The 22,703-nt window shown below is 40.5% G+C and overlaps 1 protein-coding gene across 2 annotated transcripts in view; it reads right to left on the reverse strand.

Moving 5' to 3' along the window:
* The window catches only part of LOC126480993 (glycerol kinase-like), a 168,300-nt gene that overhangs the window by 143,893 nt on the left and 1,704 nt on the right, over window positions 1-22,703 (reverse strand). For both annotated transcript variants that reach the window (XM_050104437.1, XM_050104436.1), the window contains exons 3-4: window positions 12,972-13,230; window positions 2,016-2,233 (exon numbers count right to left, since the gene is read on the reverse strand). In XM_050104437.1, coding sequence (XP_049960394.1) covers window positions 2,016-2,233; window positions 12,972-13,230 — 477 coding nt within the window. The remainder of the gene's footprint in view (window positions 1-2,015; window positions 2,234-12,971; window positions 13,231-22,703) is intronic.

Below are 22,703 nucleotides of genomic sequence, written 5' to 3' on the forward strand. Positions count from 1 at the left end.
ATGGTGTATCCAGTGCTATTACTAAAGCGTGCTTAAAAGAAATCTCTAAACCTCTTACTCACCTGATTAATTGCAGCATTAGAGAAAACATGTATCCAACAGTTCTAAAAATGAGTTTAGTGAAACCAGTGTATAAAAAGGGAAGTAAGGAAGATGTCTCCAACTATAGACCAATGTCATTAATTCCCGCTTTTAGTAAGATATTCGAAAGCATTATCCTTTCTCAGCTAAGTGCCTTTTTCACAAAATATAAACTGCTTGTAGATTCGCAGCATGGCTTCAGAAAAGAGCTAAGTACAACCACAGCAGTTACACAGTTCATCCATGAAGTTTACTGTCTGTTAGACCAGAAGATGCAGACTGCAGGTATATTTTTGGAACTGACAAGAGCATTTGATACGGTAAACCATAGCGTACTTCTTAAATAGCTAAAATCTTATAGTATTGGGGATCAAGCCATGCATCTTCTAACCACATACCTGCTGAATTGTAAGCAAAACACTAAATTGTCATACAAACTAGATAATAAAATCATGAACTCCCAGTCCACCAGTGAACCTGTATTATAAGGTATACCACAGGGCTCAATCCTTGGACCCTTTCTCTTCCTTATTTATACTAACGACATTGCACAATCCATTAACTCCCATATTGTAAGTTATGCAGATGACATGTCAATCTTATTCTATGGGAGTGAATCTAATGAGCTAGAATCTCTTGCTACTAGTGGTGTAACAGAAGTAACAAAATACTACAATGATCAGGGTCTCAAGGTGAAGGACACCAAATCTGAACTACTGACATTTAAAACAGGCAGTTCTCACCACAACAATATGAACAGTGTTTGTAATATCTCTGCAACAGAAAATGGTAACTGTAAATTCCTGGGTGTGTATGTTGATGAAAATTTGCAGTGGACATACCACATTAATTTCATATGCCAGCTCGCAAAGATCGTTTCTAGCCAAGCACTGAAATTAGTATATTACGGAACACTTTACCGCTTTCTCAATTACGAAATTGAAATGTGGGGCTGTGCAGCTGATGTACATTTAAAAAGAATACTACTACTACAGAAAAGGGCAATAAGACATTACATAGGATGGGACATAGAGATTCATGTTGTGAAGTGTTTGTGCAGCACAAATATCTGACAATATATTCTCTGCACATCTTCAAAATAGTTGTATTTTTTATAAGTCAACCAACAGAAGCTATCAAGGGCAGTAATGTACGTGATCACAACACTAGAACAAAGTATAACTATTTCCGTAACAGAACAAAGTTAAAAATGACTGACAGAAGTCCATATATCAGTGGTATGATTTGGTATAACAAGCTACCAAACTCTCTAAGAACGTACAAGCGAAATGATTTTAAAACAAAATTAAAATCTTTTCTAATAGAAAAACGTTTATATTCTTTCAACGAAATTTAAGATAGTGGTTGTAACGTGAGGCATTAGCATATCAGTTGTAATGTGATAAATGTAAGAAATAGACATAAGAAGCAACAGCTACAGAATATAGTGAGTGTAAATATAACCATAGTATTAAGTCTGACGTTTGCAAAAGCCATCATTATGATGGCTCCATGCAAAGAAAATGTAAATAAATAAATAAATATTTGGAGGTATGTTTACATCGTTACATAGCCTTCTCCTTGACTACAGTAAGTAGTATCATGAGTTATACTAAAAGTTGGTATATCAGTTTTAAAATAACAGTTATATACACACATATTAGTGTACTGTTTTACAAGTGTGTGTACATAGCTGTTTGCATAGTAATGTACTGAAGGAGAAGGTTATGGAATTATGTAAGCTTAGAACCAAGATGGGAACAGAGAGTTGCCGAAACTGGTCGTCTATATGAAAAAATGATCTTAGCAATCTCGGCAGCTGAAAATTTATTCAGTGTCCACAATACTACAGATTGCCCACACTCACAATGTCAGAAGTGTATAAGCATTCAACTTACCATTACTCAAAATAGGCAGAAAGATTAAAAACCTACCCATATGAGCCAAGTGTCCACAGTGCCAAATAAACATGACTTATTCTTAACTGCCTCTCGTACTTCAGGAACATTGTCCATCATCCATTTCAGTTTCAGAGCACTGAAATAAGTGCTTACTGGAAGCCCACATAAAGGTTTGAAGTAGTCTTGATTCCTGTCACGTACATTTTTTAATAAGTCATCAACTGTCTCTGTATTTCTTACATCAAGCCAGACTGGAAAGTCAAAAGTTCGAGAGTCAATCAGTTTTTGTATGCAATCGTGCAGACAATACTAAGCACATGGTTTCACACATAAACAAACATCAAACAACAAAATTCGACATTATCAAATTGGAGAACACAATCTGTTTTGGAATATTTTTTTTTTTTTTTTACTCACAGTTATCTTGATCTGCATTGGACCTGCAATCCAGTTGATGTCACGTGACTTTATTGTCATAAACTTGTTGTCAAGTGACTGAGATGGGTATTAAATGAGTGTTTGGTGTGTTACTTTTGTAACAAGATACTAGTTCTAAGATGGCTCATAAGAGATTGTTATGGTAAACCATTGTACGTCTTTTCCTATGCAATCAAGAAAATTGTGAATACAGAGTTATGATCGATAATAAAGGCAAGCTACATAAACTCATGATAAAATCCAAACTTTGAGAGTAACAACCAACATGGAAACATTACAGCATGAAGAGTTACCTTACTGATAATAAATTCAACTTCTGAACCAACATCGATCTGAAAAGATAACGCTGAACATCAACACATTCTTCAAATTTTATGAGGTTTTGGGATTGCAGACAGATCACGTTGACTCTTGCAACATTTCGGCTGGCAACCGTCCAGCCATCTTCAGGTGAGTGTCCGTCACTGGAGACTGCTAATTCCCGATGTCAGCTTTATAGAAAAAATTGGCACAGAGACACATGCACATCGGCAGCCATCGCAGGAGCATCCTCTATTGAAATCCACACCATCTACAATTACTATTCCATTTGTGGGACACAGGCAAATGCACACTGGTAAAACTAAAAGTCCGCCCTCTGTCAGAATGCACGCTCATGTCACTTGAAACAAACGTCAGATGTCACCAGACATGTCCTTATGAATTTAATGTTTTCTCTCAGAAGGAATTAAGGAGATCACCGGGTCCCAAGCCTTGTCCAGATGGAAGCCGCCATCACAATTTATATGATCTTGTGCTAGACGTATTTCCTCATATTCTGTAATTACTGAATCCCTAAAGGATTTTCCGGGGCCAAGATTTTTGTGGTCAAATAATCCATAGAGTGTCCTGTGGTAATACAATGTTCAGCTGCAGCCAACTTACTGGACTGGGAATGGTGAGTGTGGCACCCACTTTCAATGCACCTTTCATGTACTGTGCATATCATCTGACCTATGAAGCTTTCCAACAATGGTAAGAAAGTTAGTAAATTCTGGCTTTCTGCAAATTTACAAAACTCCTTGCCAGTGTGGCAAACCTTACACAGTCCATACGATACACAGAGTACATGAAAGGTGCATTGAACATGAATGCCACACTCGCCTTTTCACAGTCCACTGAGCTAGCCATAGCTGAGCACTGCATTACTGCACTGTGCTCCATGGAGTATTCTGCCATAAAAATCTTGGCCCTGGCGAGATCCTTTAGGGATTCAGTAATTAAAGAATCTGTGGACATACACCTAGCACAAAATCATATAAATTGTGGCGGCATCTTCCATCTGGACAAAATTTGGGACTCTGTGATCTCATTAATTTCTTCTGAGAGAGAGAATTTCTTTAATGACACATCTGGCGACATCTGGTATTTGTTTTTAGTGATGCAAGGGCGCATTCCCATAGAGGGAGGATATGCAGTTTCACCGTACGCCTGAGTGCAACAAATGGAAAAATATTTGTAGAGGCTGCAGATTTCGATACACTCCTGTGACAGCTGCCAATGTGCTTGCACCTCAGTGCCAACTTTTGCTATAAAGCTGACACTGAGAACTAGCAGTCTCCAGTGGCGAGTGCTCACCTGAAGGTGGTTGGATGGTTGCCAGCCGAAATATTGCAGCAAAAGTCAACATGATCTGGTTACAGTCCCAAAATCTCATAGAAGCTGCAGTATGCCAGGAAAATCACATTCCTGAAATTGATTTTTTTCATCATTTTGTTTTCACTTCTGTAATTTCTCTGCAATTGGACTGACGTTGTAAAGATACAATTTCCAGCATTATAAAATACCCATATCTTATTAGAAAGAAAAAGAGAATCACTGTACACCTGGAACTATATAACACCAGAATGAAAAATAATACTGAAAACAACAACAATAAACATAGATCACAATAATTTGCTTCACTTTAAAGAAATCTTTGTAATGGACAAGAAAAAAGGAAATTGCCAACTGTGGCGTAAGAGAAAATAGGACACTGTCACACCAATGTTCTTACTGCCCCGAGCAAATACAGGTGAAAAGCTGAAGGCATGTCAAGTCAGTTGGTTTGAAATTTTATACCCTGTTTTTGTCTTACATAATTGTTTATTACATGATTGATTGTGTGTCAAGACCAAAAGTGATTTAACACACTGATGGTAGAATCTACATTGCGGCAGCCACAGGTGATGTATTTGCCCACTGCCACATCTGAAGCAAGAAAATCCTAGCAGTGACTGTTGCTAACCACAGATTTTTCTTGGACACTAACTCATACAATTGTAATTAAATGAAAAAATGGAAATCTGTATATCTCTAATAGAAATGTAATCATGTAGTGAGTCAGATTTTCCATTGATGGCATTCATACAGTCTTTTGTACTACCATAGAAATAAATGTGTTATGAGTTGAAAGTTAATTTCACTATATACTTATTTTCAGAGTAGGAAACATAATTCTACTTTAAGAAAATGATTTAACGACAGTTCATATGCTGTACATGCATGCAATTCCAAACAAATCACAGAATAATTTTGGAGTTTGGTTCATTTTATTGAGAAAGCTAATGCAATCTGAGATAAATGAGTTCTGGTGTGGATTTCAGTGATTATATATATAAATAAAACATCTTAGACTGATTACCATAAGAATAACCCATTTTTACAACAATGAGTGATTGCAATTTTTTCCCAATCCAGTCAAATCCTGATAAAACAGAGCAGTGAGTTTTTGGCTAACGACTGATAACTGATATCTGTATATCTGGGCATGGTCACACTTATTTAATTAAAAAGGCAAATTATTTTAAACTCAATACTTTCGTTTCGAACAGAAGCATTACATCGCACATGGTGACACACACACACACACACACACACACACACACACACAGAGAGAGAGAGAGAGAGAGAGAGAGAGAGAGAGAGAGAGGACACTGGAGAGACTAAAACTGGAGAATCCACTGAAGAGGGCTCAACTGAGTTGATTGGGTGTGGAGGCAGGCGAGTAGCCGTATAGCAGTAGCCTGCAACCATTGACGACTTTGGTAAGAGACAAGGGATAGGCCTGCTAAAAACACAGACTGCAGATGGTGACAACGAGACATTGCGACTTGGCGATTGCAGCTCAGAGCAGATGATGACAACCAAACATCGCAACCTGAAGGTGGCAGTCTGGCATATTTTCTGTCTGGGGCCCTACACCATGTTCCAGCTAACAGTTTACCACTAACCTTATCTGGTGAGTTCAGTTAATGTAGGCAGTGAAATAGATGTGCAGTCTCGCATAAAACTATAAGGCAAAGTGTTTTGAGTGCCTGACAAGTTAGTTTAGTTATTACATATTTGCACTGTAAAGTATATAAACTACAATTAGTTATCATGTCTGAGGAAAGCTTTCATGAGGAGAACACTGGAAATTGTTACCTAAAATAGTATCAAAATCACGGTCACATTTCCAAACCATTTCTTTTGTGAACTGGTACTTTCTTCTTTCTATTTCCAGCCATATGTTTTGCGAATGCATTGGACAGATTACCTTTTTTCCCAATTCACTAAGTCTATAATGTGGTGGTTTTGTTCTTGACCACTTGTAGATTTAACAAACAAAACCCATGTTTGTGCACCTGTATCAATGATAAGGACAGACTGTCTAACCATTGATTTTACCTAGCAAAATTACCTTTTCCACCTGAGCAAGTCCAGTCTTATTGGATTCACTTTGCAGAAGGGCAGCAGGGTGTGTGTGTGTGTGTGTGTGTGTGTGTGTGTGTGTGTGTGTGTGTGTGTTTGAAGTTTACGGGTGCTAAACAGCGTGGTCATCAGCGCCCAAACGCATAAAAACAGGAACAGAGGCAGTGAAGGGACTAAGACGGACAGCAAACAAGGAGAACGGCTAAAAGACACAGACCTAACGCAGTTCCACATCCTCACAGACAGAAGCAAAACAAGAGGAGAAGAAACGCACTAAAAAAGGAAAGAAAACACAAGGAAAAGAGAACAGATACCGAAGGGAAAGAAGGAGGTAATAGTGACTGGTGGACATCTTACCTAAAATCTGGGTGAACCAGTCACCCAGCAGCACATTAAAACCCTCTCCCTAAAATCCGAGGCAACAAATTGGACAGGACACAAAACCGTAAGACCTTAACCACAGTTGTTGCGTCGTCTTGCAAAATAGAGAGCAAATCCGGTGGCAAGGAAACCACCGCCCTCTGGTCAGAGAATAAAAGACAGTCAAGTAAAATGTGACGGACAGTAATCTGGACGCCACAAGCACTGCAGATTGGGGGGTCCTCCCGCCGGAGTAAAAAACCACGTGTTGAGGGACTGTGCCCGATGCGGAGGCGAGTGAGGAGAACCTCATCCGCCTGCATGACTGGTAGGACGTACGCCATGGCCGTGTGGTGGCCTTGACCAGACGCAGCTTATTGTCACCGACTGCCAGCCACTCCTCTTCCCATTGACGCACAACACGAAAACGCAGGAGGGAGGTAAGAGCATGGAGGGGGACGGCACATTCAACAACGTGAGGGAGGGAACATGCATCTTTGGCAGCCACATCCGCCAGTTCGTTTCCCCTAATACCCACGTGCCCCGGCACCCAGCAGAAAGAAACCTCCTCCTCCTGCCGTTGCAGGTGGAGTAGGGCATCATGGATGTTCTGGATGACCGTATCCGCTGGGTACAAGTGTTTCATAGTCTCAAGGGCACTCAGGGAGTCAGAACAGATGAGGAACTTAAGACTGGGAACACATCTCATCTGCTCCAACGCCTGCAAGATTGCAAACAATTCGGCATCAAAGATGGTAAACGCCGCAGGATACTGGAACTTGACGACTCAATAAGGGAAAACAACAGCACAACCAACAGAGTCCCCCTGTTTAGAGCCATCTGTAAATACTGGTACATGGTCCGGATTCTGGTGTAAAAGATCGGAAAATAAGGAGGTAAAAACAAACGCAGGAGTGCAGCTCCTCCGGTACTCCGACAAGTCTTAAAGGACGCTGGGCCTCTGGAGCAACCAGGGAGGCAGACGAGTAAAACCTTGTCGTTGGGGGGCCACACGCTCCACACCAAGGGACTCAAGCAAATGCTTGGCACGAATCCCAAATGGTCTCGTTGCCCAGGGACGACTGGAAAAAGAGACATTCCATAGGCGGTCGGGCAACGGTAGGGTACGCAGGGGAGGTAGGACAGGCAAGGAATTGACACACCCGTCGCACCATGAGGAGTTTCCGCCAGATGGTGAGCGGCGGTTTCCCTGCCTCAGCACACAGGCTGGGAATGGGACTGGTACGGAAGGCACCAGTGGCCAGCCTGATACCCTCATGGTGTACTGCGTCAAGAATCTTCAGATACGAAGGCCTTGCTGACGCATATACGGTGCAACCATAGTCAAGACGCGATCAGACGAAAGCCCTATAAAATTGCAGCAGACGCGCCCGATCTGCTCCCCAGGACCGATGGCTCAGACACTTCAAAATATTCAGTGCCTTCAGGGCCCGCACCTTGAGGTCTTTAAGGTGAGGCAACCACGACAACTTCGAATCAAAAGTGAGGCCCAGGAACCTCACAGTGTCTCTAAAAGGAAGAATGGTGTCCCTCAGACGCAATTCAGGGGAGGTAAAAAGACGTCGAGAACGATTAAAATGAACACACACACATTTGTCTGCAGAAAAGGTAAAACCCGTCTGCGCAGTCCATGGCAGCAGGGAGCAGTGGCAGGATTACTCCCATTCGTTTTTCCCAGATTTGCTTTCCTTTGAGCACTCAGCAGCCTATTTGCTTAGTCAAGAAACTTGTAGACATGGGCAATTTGCTCTCTTGTGTTCAATCTTTCAATAATAGGCACATGACAATGCTAAACACTCAGGAGCCTTGTAGCCCGGCCATCTGCAACAAGTGCAGAGCACTTCAGCAATGAATGCACATCTACTGGGTTTACCCGGGTGGAACAGCGGATGAACTGCCAGGACTCCTCACGTAGAAATGCAAGTTGTACTCGGCAAAGCACACTTCATCTCAGCACTTATGTGTGGGTCAATCTCATAAACAAATACATCTACAAACCGAGCATCTGCTTTGCTGAGTGGTAGCTCATTCTCTTCATCATTGTCCCATGGTGCATGCATACAGCGTGATACTGCTCTCTTTCGGTTAGCAAAATGCTCTAAATCATCTCCAGACTTTTGATTCAGGATGGAAAGTTTTTCTCTACAGCAGATAATATGCGTATCTCTGCGTCTACCAATTAGCCCTTTTGCAACAATGTCAAATGCGCTGGTATTTTGCAGTCTTTCCACAGAATTTACATAAGCACATGCCTCCAGCAACTCCTACCAACAATTCATAACCCCATGCCGAAATTTTCTCTGTCTCCACTAAATTCTGTATGAAAGTGTAGATTTTTTGCCGGTGTACCTGAGTAAGTGGGAACCCACAAACCCATTGCAAGATCAAGTACTAAGCAGTATGGTACCAGGCATGGGAACCCAGGATATGAGGAACCAAGGCTAACAGCAGGCACAGTGCTGCTTCGTGGCGTCACATTCATTAATGCCTCATTCAGACGCCTTCGCAGATCTTCATTCTCCACTGTGAGTTGCTCCAGCCTTGCTTGCATTTCTGGATCCATTTCCAGCTAGCCCTATGACCTAGTGGTGAACATCCCTTTGAACTACAAGCATCAAACAAACAACCAAAAAGTCTTTGGTGGCAGCTATTGGTGATATCTCTGGCAGTATTGGCCCAGGTGGCATCATCTCCCTAAAAGCAAAGTTGGTGACTTATACTTGCTGATAGATGAAACAACATGGCAGTGTCAAGCAGCAGCACATCGTTTCCTACGCTAGGGTGGGTCATAGTACCTGCACCACGGCCTTGTGTAAAAGTGACAGAGGAGGCTGGGAGGTTGGATGGCGTCATACAGAATCAGTGGCAACAGCTCAAGGTAGACTGTGGCATGCAGCCCGAAATGACTGCACTAACCCCTCGTCTATTGCATCGCAGCACAGAGCCAGACAGCCCTACACAAGAATTTCACACATCCACTCGTGGCTTCGTAATTTGTACGTAGAACTTCAAATCTGAAAACTGGATGAATTCGGAATTCTGATTCTGATGCCAGTTTGTACACCCCCTCAGTGGTGAAATTATGACTGGAAAGTGGTGTGGGCCTGTAATTAATATACAGTACTCAGGTTTAGAAAAGAAACAGCTTCTTTGCTAATAGGGATTACATGGTGAGGATTGCTGAAGGCAATATAATGGTAAGAGAGATTTAGGAACCAGGTTTTAAATTGTAAGACATTTTCAGGGGCAGATGTAAACTCTAAACACAATATATCAGTTATGAACTGCAGATTAAAACTGAAGAAACTGCAAAAAGGTGGTAATTTAAAGAGATGGGATCTGGATAAACTGAAAGAACCAGAGGTTGTACAGAGTTTCAGAGAGAGCATTACAGAACAATTGAAAAGAATGGGGAAAGAAATACAGCAGGGAAAGAATGGGTAGCTTTGAGAGATGAAATAGTAAAGGCAGCAGAGGATCTAGTAGGTAAAAAGATTAGGACTACTAGAAATCCATGGGTAATGGAAGAGATTTTGAATTTAACTGATGAAAGGAGAAAATATAAACATGCAGTAAATGAAGTAGGCAAAAAGGAATACAAATGTCTCAAAAATGAGATCGACAGGAAGTGCAAAATGGCTAAGCAGGGATGGCTGGAGGACAAATGTAAGGATGTATCACTAGGGGTAAGATAGACACTGCCTACAGGAAAATTAAAAGAGATCTTTGGAGAAAAGAGAACCACTTGTATGAATATCAACAGCTCAGATGGAAAACCTGTTCTAAGCAAAGAAGGGAAAGCAGAAAGGTGGAAGGAGTACATAGAGGGTCTATACAAGGGCTACGTACTTGAGGGCAATATTACAGAAATGGAAGAGGACGTAGATAAAGATGAAATGGGAGATATGATAGTGCGTGAAGAATTTGACAGAGCACTGAAAGAAGGCCCCGGGAGTAGACAACATTCCATTAGAACTACTGATAGCCTTGGGTGAGCAAGATGTATGAGACAGGTGAAATACCCTCACACTTCAAGAAGAATATAATAATTCCAATGTCAAAGAAACCAGGTGTTGACAGGTGTGAAAATTACTGAACCATCAGTTTAATAAGTCACGGCTGCAAAATATTAACAAGAATTGTTTACAGACAAATGGAAAAACTGGTAGAAGCCAAGCTCGGGGAGGATCAGTTTAGATTCCTTAGAAATGTTGGAACACATGAGGCAATACTGACGCTACGACTTATCTTCGAAGATAGAGTAAGGAAAGGCAAACCTACATTTCTAGGATTTGGAAACTTAGAGAAGGCTTTTGACATTATTGATTGGAATATTCTGTTTCAAATTCTGTGGCAGAGGTAAAATACAGGGAGCGAAAGGCTATTTACAATTTGTACAGAAACCAGACGGCAGTTATAATAGTCGAGGGGCATGAAAGGGAGGCAGTGGTTGGGAAGGGAGTGAGACAGGGTTGTAGCCTATCCCCGAGGTTATTCAATCTGTATATTGAGCAGGCAGTAAAGGAAACAAAAGAAAAATTTCGAGTAGGTACTAAAATCCATGAAGCAGAAATACTAACTTTGCGGTTTGCCGATGACATTGTAATTCTGTCACAGACAGCAAAGGACCTGGAAGAGCAGTTGAACGTAATGGACAGTGTCTTGAAAGGAGGATATGAGATGGACATCAACAAAAGCAAAATGAGAATAATGGAATGTAGTCGAATTAAATCAGGTGATGCTGAGGGAAACAGATTAGGAAACGAGTCACTTAAAAGTAGTAAATGAGTTTTGCTATTTAGGGAGCAAAATAACTGACGATGGTCGAAGTAGAGAGGATATAAAATGTAGACTGGCAATGGCAAGGAAAGCATTTCTGAAGACGAGACATTTGTTAACATCAAGTATTGATTTAAGTGTCAGAAAGTCACTTCTGAAAGCATTTGTATGGAGTGTAGCTAAGTATGGAATTGAAACATGGATGATAACAAGTTTAGACAAGAGAATAGAAGCTTTCAAAATATGGTGCTACAGAAGAATGCTGAAGATTAGATGGGTAGATCACATAACTAATGAGGAGATACTGATTAGAATTGGGGACAAGAGGAATTTGTGGCACAACTTGATTAGAAGAAGGGATCAGTTGGTAGGACATGTTCAGAGGCATCACGGGACTACCCATTTAGTATTGGAGGGCAGTTTGAAGGCTATAAATCATAGAGGGAGACCAAGAGACGAATACACTAAGCAGATTTAGAAGGACGTAAGTTGCAGTAGTTACTTGGAGATGAAGAAGCTTGCATAGTATAGAGTAGCATTGAGGGCTGCATCAAACCAGTCTGTGGACTGAGCACCATAACAACAACAATATATTATTCATTGACTTGTAACAGAGGCAGTGCCCAGCATTTCAAAACACTTGCAGTCTGAAAAATCAGTACCAATCAGTAGTGATGTACCACAGTAATTTTCAATTATTGGCACTTTATATGCTTTCTGATTTCTTTATGTATGTAATTTCTTTATTTTTGTATCCATAGCCTTTACTGACAGTTAATCTTATTTGTTACAACAAATAAATCAAAGATTTATGCTCATAATAAGCAGTTAAGGCTGAAAGTTACAGACATGTTTGATTGCAAAGATTATTAATAAACTCAATTAAATGGAAAAGAAAGACCTCTATCAGGCTCATGTGATGCTATATGCATTACACCAAACAAGTTCTAGCATGGGGAAGTATATTACCAAAAAACACACTATCAGTCATATAGAAAGTTCATAACATCGTGAAACAAATCATGAAAAACCTATTAAAACATTTCTCAAACAATGACACTGCAGTGCGCCTAATAACATAGCAAAATACTGCATATGGTAGAAAGTAGATTAACAAACCTCCATCAAAATAGTACACCAAAGACACAATGAGATGCCTGAGTTCAGAAAGAAAGTGTAACTAATTGTAGGTGCTTATGGTTATTTTCAGGAGGGTTGCCCAGAAAGATTAACTGTACTTCTGTCGGCAACAGATGCTTCGAGACTTTGCACAAGTGTTTGTGAATGTTCCCCACAGTTTCTTTCTCTGCAGTGAGAAATTCAATGACAGCATGTTGCCTATAATGTACATCACCTACAGATGCCATTTTGAAACCATCCTGCGGCTGCTCTATCTGTCGGAAACAACAAACATCCTGCGGCTGCTCTATCTGTCGGAAACAACAAACAATTAGCGTGCTCACTCAGGAAACTTCAAATAATACACACATAATGTTTTGCTTTCATAGCATTGTTTTCAGCTGAGAAAAAAAAATGTGGTGCATCGCTTTCTGAGCAACCGCCATAGATAATGTAAAGACTGTTGTAGTTTATAAAAAGGTGAGAGATTAGGAATTGCATTGTCTCTCATTCAACTTCAAAATTGGCACAAGTTAAAATGATACACGTTTTTAAACTTACCTATTGCATTGTACAAAGGCTTTCCAGTTTTTGGGTCCCATACTATGGTTGTCTCCCTCTGATTTGTTATTCCAATGGCCACAATGTCAGCAGGATCAATGTCCAGCTTCTTCAGATTCTCTACAGTCTCATTTATACATTCCTTCACTGCAGATAAAATTGCTACTGGATCCTGTTCAACCCATCCCTCACGAGGGCAGTCTTGTGCTATATGGATCTGGTGATATGTTAGAACTTCTGCAGTCCGCGCAGAAAATACCTGTATACGAAAAACTCATAATAGGACATAAACAATAAATTGTAATTGAGAAAAAACAGTAAATCTTTTGCCAATAAAAAACCAATTATACACATTTGATTTCCAGAGTCCTCAAATTTAACTCACTGTGTGTGAATACAATACTGTAGTCATGGGAGGAAACAAATAATGTAAGGAGCAAAGATGTATAGCTGAGTCACTGAGTGGTGGACTAGGGTGTCAACAAGACTGAACCTGAAGCTAAGCTTCTGGACAGTGAACTTCATTGATGTTAACAGACTAACGCCACCCTCTCCTCCATATGCGCAGTCGCTTGCGCACGCACGCGCACACACACACACACACACACACACACACACACACACACACACACACACACACACGACAGCCAGAGACCAGCTTGTCGAATTAGCTCACAGAAAATTGATTGATTGACTGATTGATTGATTGAGACAGAGAGAGAGAGAGAGAGAGAGAGAGAGAGAGAGAGAGAGAGAGAACCGTGGGGGGGGGGGGGAGCACGCACGCACACCTATCTACACTTCAATCATTGAGTGAGTGATTACGATTACTGCTGCCACATCAAATAGAATCAATCTACGCAGGACATCTGCTCAACACATTCCCTATTTTCCTGTTGTCACTATATTCAAAGCACAGGACTCAGGTGCAATAAAAGCATGTTATTTATGGCAAGGATCTCAAATGCCTTTACTCTCAACATAAGAAAGAACATGTTAATCTATTTGTTACAACATCCTGACTCTGCTCAGAGTTTCTTTTCCATAACTTGACATCTGATCTACCCAACCCAATCTAAAATAGTTTCAATGCAGCACCGAGTGGGCAACAATAATATCTTGAAAGACAAACATTAAATTTTCTCCTTCTGTCTTGAACACCAACAGGTATATATTTTTCCATAAATGACTGTATAAATATTCTCGTACACTGTACTGGCCCGAAAAACACCAAAACAAATGTTCAATTTGAAACTGAACAAGAACTCTGACATCTGCTCAGTTTAACTCAAAAAAGAAATGCAGTTTGTGCAATACACAGCTTCCCACATTTTTCTCTTAATCTTGTTAACAAGAGGTGTCAAGCTAAAAGAATTTTTCTTAATCTTGCTAAGGCATTTGTTATAGTTACAGTATCCTGCTGCAAAAAATTTGTACCTAAGAAAAAAGGGTAATTTCTCATACTTTCTTTAAAAGTCATCTTAAAAACTGAAAGTTAGCTGCTCAGTTCTTTGGATCATTATTGTGATCTCTCACTATGATATGGAACAATTCAATTTTACATTTATATTGCATATTGTTCCCAGAAGTGTGACGGGCTCAAAGACTTCTTAAGTAACAGAGACCAGTTCATTGCATTCAGTGGTGAGTGTTCATCCAATGCAAGGGTATCATCAGGAGTACCCCAGTGAAGTGTAATAAGACCACTCCTCTTCTCCATATACATAAATGATCTAATGGACAGTGTGAGCTGCAATCTGTGACCATGTGCTGATAATGATGGGGTGTAGAGGGAGCTGCCACAGCTGAGTGATTGTAGGAGGATATAAGGTGACTTAGACAAAATTTTAGTTTGTGTGATGATTGGCAGCTAGCTCTAAATGTACAAAAATGTAAGTTAATGCACATTAGTAGGAAAAACAATTTCACAATGTTCAAATACAATATTAATAGTGTGTTTCCTGATGCAAATGTGTCAATTAAATATCTAGGCATAATGCTGCAAAGTGATATGATATGGAACGATTCTGCAAGGACTGTTGTATGTAAGGTGAATGGCCAACTTCACTTTATTGGGAGAATATATAAAGCAGACTGCACATAGAACACTAATGTGAGTAATTCTTGATTACTGTTCATATGTCTGGGATCCACACTAGGTCGGATAAAAGGAAGGTGTCAAAGCAACTCAGGTGCAGGCCACAAGATATTTTACTGGTAGGTTCGATCAACATGCAAGGATTATAGAGGTGCTTCAGGAACTCAAATGTAAATCCCTGGAGGGAAAGAAACATTCTTTTTGAAGAACAATGTTGAGAAAATTCAAAGAACCAGCATTTGAAGCTGACATCAGAATGATTGTACTGCACCAATGTACAATTTGCATAAGAACCATGGAGATAAGAGAAATCAGAGCTCACGTGGAGACAAATAAGACAGTCATTTTTCCCGCACTCTATTTATGAGAGGAATGGGAAAGGAAATGGTTAGTTGATGTGCTAGGTACCCTCTGCCACCATACAGTGGCTTGTGGAATATGTATGTAGATGCAGAGGTTTAGAAACCCTAAACCTTACCAGCCCTTTTCCTTTAGCTACTGACTCCGAAAACCTGCACATTCCCATAATTTTATGTGTGTTTTCTCCTGCCACTCTCCAAATATTTATTTATGCATTTATTTTTCCTAACAAGATTTAAGCCTTCAGCCTATTCCTTCATCTTACAAGGAAGAATCTTCCACCACCAGGATGACAACAACAACAACAGTTGTATTGAGTACAGTCTGAAAAAACAACATTCTTGACAAGTGCAAATAATGAAATGTTAACAGATATGCATGACAGCAGGGCATAAAGAATGAAAAGAACTTAATTGGTTTGAGGAAGAGCAAGGAATAGCCTATTGTTAGCAGAAGAGAGAGAAAGGACAATGAGGGGGACAGAAATACATAGGGGAATAGATAAGTAAAAGCATGTTGTTAATCCGATATAAATACTGGTTCGCTGTTGCTCAAGACAATAGGTTGGATATACTGATGGGGAAACTACATGGATGATAACAGGAAAAGCTTTAGGCCTACTCTCTTCTTGAATGCAGTGTGTATTTGGAACAAGTGCAGGTTACCAGGTAGTCTGTTGCTCTGAGACATGGCTGGAATGAAAGCAATGGAGAGAAAATTAGTTTTACAGAAGTAGAGCAAAGATGCTGGCTCTACCAGATCTAATATTACAGTTAATAAATAACTATAAGTATTTGACATTTAGGAAAGGTGTTGAGGACACCAGAGACTAAAAACAGAATGTGTGTGTAAATCACATCACCTATCTGGTTGCAGATGTATACTACATTTATACACCTGAAATGAGCATATGGAGAAGTGATATGTTCAAACAACCAAATGTCACATTATCTCACACAAGCACACAGGGCTCAATCAAGCCATCTGAAGTTTTGCCTATTTATGTGGTGTTGAACTACATTGTAGTAGTAGAGATTCAGCAAGAATAATGATGGGGCAAAATTTGGTTTTATTTTAGATGGGGCTTTTTTTTATGTCTCAGCTGCATATAGACAGGAAAGAAAGATTACCTGCATGCAGTTTTTTCTTCTCAGATTACATGCTCATCCAGGATTATTGCGAGATCTACTATTGTTTCTTGATAGTGTAATTGGGTAACTTCAGAGAGTATGGGAAGACCTGCTTTGCAGAAATGTTCACTGATCAACAGTCATTGTGATTAAGGACAACTGTGGCTTACTAGGGTTCAGTTTTGAGACCAAGGTTTAGTGCTTGTTATACTGAAAAAATGTCATCATTCATTCCTAATATGGTAGAAGCCATCTGTTCTTAGGTTTGGCAACGGATACAATTGTATGTCACCAACACACAAGTGATAGTTACAAGCTGGCCGTGTGGTACCGCCCGCTCTGCCTGTGAGTGGACATGTGGCCACTCCTTCAGCAAGGTCCGAGCAGGCACACGGAGGGGAGGGGTTTATTAGTGATTGGGAGCTCCAACGTTAGGCAGGTGATGGAGCCGCTTAGGGAAATAGTGGAAAGGTCGGGGAAGAAGGCCAGTGTTCACTCGGTCTGCTTGCCGGGGGGTCTCATCCTAGATGTGGAGAAGGCCCTGCTGGCGGCAATAGAGAGCACTGGGTGCACCCGACTGCAAATTGTTGCTCATGTCGGCACCAATGACTTCTCCTATCTGGGTTCAGAGGTCATCCTCAGTTCATACAGACGGTTGGCGGAGTTGGTGAAGGCGGAAAGCCTCTCTCGCGGGGTGGAATCTGAGCTAACTACTTGTAGTATCGTCCCCAGAACCGATCGCGGTCCTATGGTTTGGAGCCGTGTGGAAAGCTTAAACCAGAGGCTCAGATGATTCCGCGGAGATCTGGGGTACAAATTTCTCGACCTCCGCTATCGAGTGGAGAAATATAGGGTCCCCCTGAATAGGTCAGGCGTGCACTACACACAGGAAGTGGCTACAAGGGTAGCGGAGTACATGTGGAGTGCACATGTGGGTTTTTCAGGTTAGAGAATTCCCTCCCTAGGCCCGACAAGACGCCTCCTGAGACGCAGCAAGGTAGGAGTAGGCAAAATGCAACAGGGAATAACAATATTAATGCGCTAATAGTAAACTGCAGGAGCGTCTATAGAAAGGTCCCAGAACTACTCTCATTAATAAACGGTCACAACGCCCATATAGTACTAGGGACAGAAAGTTGGCTGAAACCAGACGTAAACAGTAATGAAATTCTAAACTCAGATTGGAATGTATACCGCAGAGACAGGGTGGACAGTGAAGGGGGAGGCGTGTTTATAGCAATAAGAAGTGTAATAGTATCGAAGGAAATTGACGGAGATCCAAAATGTTAAAGCAGGCTCAGACATGGTAATTGGATGTCTCTATAGGCCCCCTGGCTCAGCATCTGTTGTGGCTGAGCACCTGAAGGATAATTTGGATAATACTTAGAGTAGATTTCCCCACCATGTTATAGTTCTGGGTGGAGATTTTAATTTGCCGGATATAGGCTGCGAGACTCAACGTTCATAATGGGTGGCAGGGACAAAGAATCCAGTGAAATTTTTTCTAAATGCTTTATCTGAAAACTACCTCGAGCATTTAAACAGAGAACCAACTCGTGGCGATAACATATTAGACCTTCTGCTGACACACAGACCCGAACTATTTGAAACAGTTAACAGAGAACAGGGAATCAGCGATCATAAAGCGGTTACTGCATCGATGATTTCAGCCGTAAATAGAAATATTAAAAAAGGTAGGAAGATTTTACTGTTTAGCAAAAGTGACAAAAAGCAGATTACAGAGTAACTGACGGCTCAACACAAAAGTTTTGTCTCAAGTACAGATAGTGTTGAGGATCAGTGGACAAAGTTCAAAACCAACGTACAATACGCGTTAGATGAGTATGTGCCAAGCAAGATCGTAAGAGATGGAAAAGAGCCACCGTGATACAACAACCGAGTTAGGAAACTGCTGCAGAAGCAAAGGGAACTTCACAGCAAACATAAACATTGCCAAAGCCTTGCAGACAAACAAAAAATACGCGAAGCGAAATGTAGTGTGAGGAGGGCTATGCGACAGGCGTTCAATGAATTCGATAGTAAAGTTCTACGTACTGACTTGGCAGAAAATCCTAAGAAATTTTGGTCTATGTCAAAGCGGTAGGTGGATCAAAAAAAAAATGTCCAGCACTGTGACCAAAATGGTACTGAAACAGAGGATGACAGACTAAAGGCCGAAATACTTTTTCCAAAGCTGTTTCACAGAGGAAGACTGCACTGTAGTTCCTTCCCTAGATTGTCGCACAGATGACAAAATGGTAGATATCGAAATAGATGACAGAGGGATAGAGAAACAATTAAAATCGCTCAAAAGAGGAAAGGCCGCTGGACCTGATGAGATACCAGTTTGATTTTACACAGAGTACGCGAAGGAACTTGCCCCCCTTCTTGCAGCGGTGTACCGAAGGTCTCTAGAAGAGCGTAGCGTTCCAAAGGATTGGAAAAGGGCACAGGTCATCCCTGTTTTCAAGAAGGGACGTCGAACAGATGTGCAGAACTATAGACCTATATCTCTAACGTCGTTCAGTTGTAGAATTTTGGAACACGTATTGTGTTCGTGTATAATGACTTTTCTGGAGACTACAAATCTACTTTGTAGGAATCAGCATGGGTTTCGAAAAAGGCGATCGCGTGAAACCCAGCTCACGCTATTCGTCCATGAGACTGAGGGCAATGACACGGGTTCCCAGGTAGATGCCGTGTTTCTATACTTCCGCAAGGCGTTCAATACAGTTCCCTACAGTCGAACAAAGTAAAAGCATATGGACTATCAGACCAATTGTGTGATTGGATTGAAGAGTTCCTAGATAACAGAACGCAGCATGTCATTCTCAATGGAGAGAAGTATTCCGAAGTAAGAGTGATTTCAGGTGTGCTGCAGGGGAGTGTCGTAGGACCGTTGCTATTCACAATATACATAAATGACCTTGTGGATGACATCAGAAGTTCACTAAGGGTTTTTGTGGATGATGCTGTGGTATATCGAGAGGTTGTAACAATGGAAAATTGTACTGAAGTGCAGGAGGATCTGCAGCGAATTGACGCATGGTGCAGGGAATGGCAATTGAATCTCAATCTAGACAAGTGTAATGTGCTGCAAATACATAGAAAGAAAGATCCCTAATCATTTAGCTACAATATAGCAGGTCACCAGCTGGAAGCAGTTAATTCCATAAATTATCTGGGAGTATGCAATAGGAGTGATTTAAAATGGAATGACCATATAAAATTAATCGTTGGTAAATCAGATGCCAGACTGAGATTCATTGGAAGAATCCTAAGGAAATGCAATCCGAAAACAAAGGAAGTAGGTTACAGTACGCTTGTTCGCCCACTGCTTGAATACTGCTCAGCAGTGTGGGATCCATACCAGATAGGGTTGATAGAAGAGATAGAGAAGATCCAACGGACAGCAGCGAGCTTCGTTACAGGATCATTTAGTAAACGCAAAAGCGTTACGCAGATGATAGATAAACTCCAGTGGAAGACTCTGCAGGAGAGACGCTCAGCAGCTCGGTACGGGCTTTTGTTGAAGTTTCGAGAACATACCTTCACCGAGGAGTCAAGCAGTATATTGCTCCCTCCTACGTATATCTCGCGAAGAGACCATGAGGATAAAATCAGAGAGATTAGAGCCCACACAGAGGCATACCGACAATCCTTCTTTCCACGAACAATACGGGACTGGAATAGAGGGAGAACCGATAGAGGTACTCAAGGTACCCTCCGCCACACACCATCAGGTGGCTTGCAGAGTATGGATGTAGATGTAGAAGATATCACAAATGGCACAAACCACAGAGGTAGTGATGCTACTGATTCTTTTCTAGTTACTAAGGCAGGATTTCTACAGATTTTCAGAGGATCAAATTCATGACTTTTCCATTACCTCTTTATTGAAAGTCGTGACCCCTTGAAAATGCATGTGTACAATGACAAACACATTAGTTTTTAATGAACGTAAAGGATAATACTTATGACTCAAACTAGCTACAGCATTCATTTCATTCACAGAAAACTAATAGGGCCTACTGTTATGCCATTTACCTGTAGAGGATTGGTGTGTGTCACAGAAACACGTAATGAAATGGTTAACAATGCCTTCTGAGCTAATGTTAACCATTTTCTAGTATGCATTTCTGTTCGCCATGCACCATGCTCGTAACATCTCATGTGGCATAAAGAAATCAAACTTTAAAAGAAAAACAGCAGATACAACAACAAGCTACCATGCACTAATAAATCATGGGAAGTATTTCAGCCAGCACGAAAGTAGTTTTGCTCTGATCATCATTAATGCCTTTAAAATGATATTAAAATTACAGTAGTTTTATATTAATAATTGAAGACCTTTAAAAAACACGCGGGTTCAAGAGACTTACATAGAAGAGGGAGTGAACAGAATTAAAAAACAGCTTTTCCAACTGACGCTCTTCCCCTAACACATTAGACTGCAGGGCCATTTTGGGCAGAGCTATATTTTACATGTTGTTTCCAATAAGTGCGTACACCTCATACAACTGTGTGTTAATGATACCATACCTCAAAATTTCTTCCCCTACCCCTTAAGGTTCCAAACCGCCGCTGAAGAGGCTGTGTTGACATGTCTTGCACGGATGAACATAGAAGTTCCTTATAGGTAAAAAGACTTCTTCAGAATTCTGTTGAATCTTTATATTACCGGTATTGTTTATTACATTGACTGTTGGATACAACATTTTTGGAGTTAGAATTAACTTTCTACTCCCTTTAGGAACCACACTTGATTGGCACACAAAAAATTCATGACCACTCACTGAATTTCATTACGGCTACGACCAACAAACACCCTGTAATGGCATCTTCTGCCACACAATAGGTAATATTTAATGTTTATCAGGAGAGGTAAGTCACATGTAAGTCTCATTAATAGTATTACAATGCAAGTACAATGGGCCCCATGACTTTGTTGAGTTTTTGTAAGTTAGTTCCTTTCCAACACCACTGGGACCAATGCCAGTAACTGTTCGTACTTCAATAGCATGCCATTTAAAATAGTGCTAAAATTACCACTACTTCAATTGGTTAATGAATACTTGAAAAAAAACTGAATAATTCAACCTTCAGTTTGCAACTGTTGATATTATTCACTCAGCTTCTGCACTACTGAGTATTGTGTGAATAAGACTTTTTTGCAGAACCAATTTTCTTGACATACAAATGAAATCAACGACGGCCACACGAAACCTTTACAACGAGTGAGAGTTGGTTGTTTCCTTTAATAACTGTTTATCTCCTTCCTTGGAACATCGATAGTTATTACTATTACTGTACAATACATTTGTGCAAAGTCTTTCGACATAACTCTGCTGCAAAACTGAATGTATGTTCTGTGCAGTGTCCTTGCAGCAAGAAATGGTTCAGTTAACATCTTTCATTCTGGAAACATCTTTCTAGTCCAAATTGCACACTTTTCATTAAATGTACTGTGCTACAACAGGCAACATTAGTATCACCATAATTATACTTGCTTTAACTATTTCACCTGGGAACTATTTTTTTCAAAATGTTTCTTTGCTAATCACTTTCACTTAAGTAACAGTTGCCCTCTACATCCCTACCATATTTTTCAGTGAACAAACAGCAAACAACTTGTTAGCTTGTTTGTTCAATTTATGAAACAGACAAAACTTTCCACACACTTAGCCTGAGGCCTTGGTTAGGTTGGAAGGAATTTTGGTCGAGAGTTGGCACAGCCAACATATGTAACTCCAAAATAAAAGTTTTGACAATGGAATGCTCTGTAGTGCATGCACCACATTTAGTACTTTTTTGCTATAAAATTTATAGCCGAAAGGTAAATTTAAAAAACGCTATATTAGGTACCAGACAGACTACGAAAAATATAGGAAAGGGGGTGGCCCACTATCTAATGTTTACCAGGTATTCTGACAAAGTTATTCTACATTTTAACGTTTTTGACATAGGAATATCACTTATTTTGGATTCTCACTGAAATTATAACTACATTTACAAAAATTTTCTGTTAATTGAAAAACATTATCCAGCAATTCCTGCTCAAAACTAGTGAAGCTCCCTCACAGTGTGATCTTAAAGAAATATCTATCGTTCACTTTCATGCAAACTAATGCTGATGACTTAAGT

The sequence above is a fragment of the Schistocerca serialis genome, chromosome 5, assembly GCF_023864345.2.
Source record: "Schistocerca serialis cubense isolate TAMUIC-IGC-003099 chromosome 5, iqSchSeri2.2, whole genome shotgun sequence".
Classification (NCBI taxonomy): domain Eukaryota; kingdom Metazoa; phylum Arthropoda; class Insecta; order Orthoptera; family Acrididae; genus Schistocerca; species Schistocerca serialis.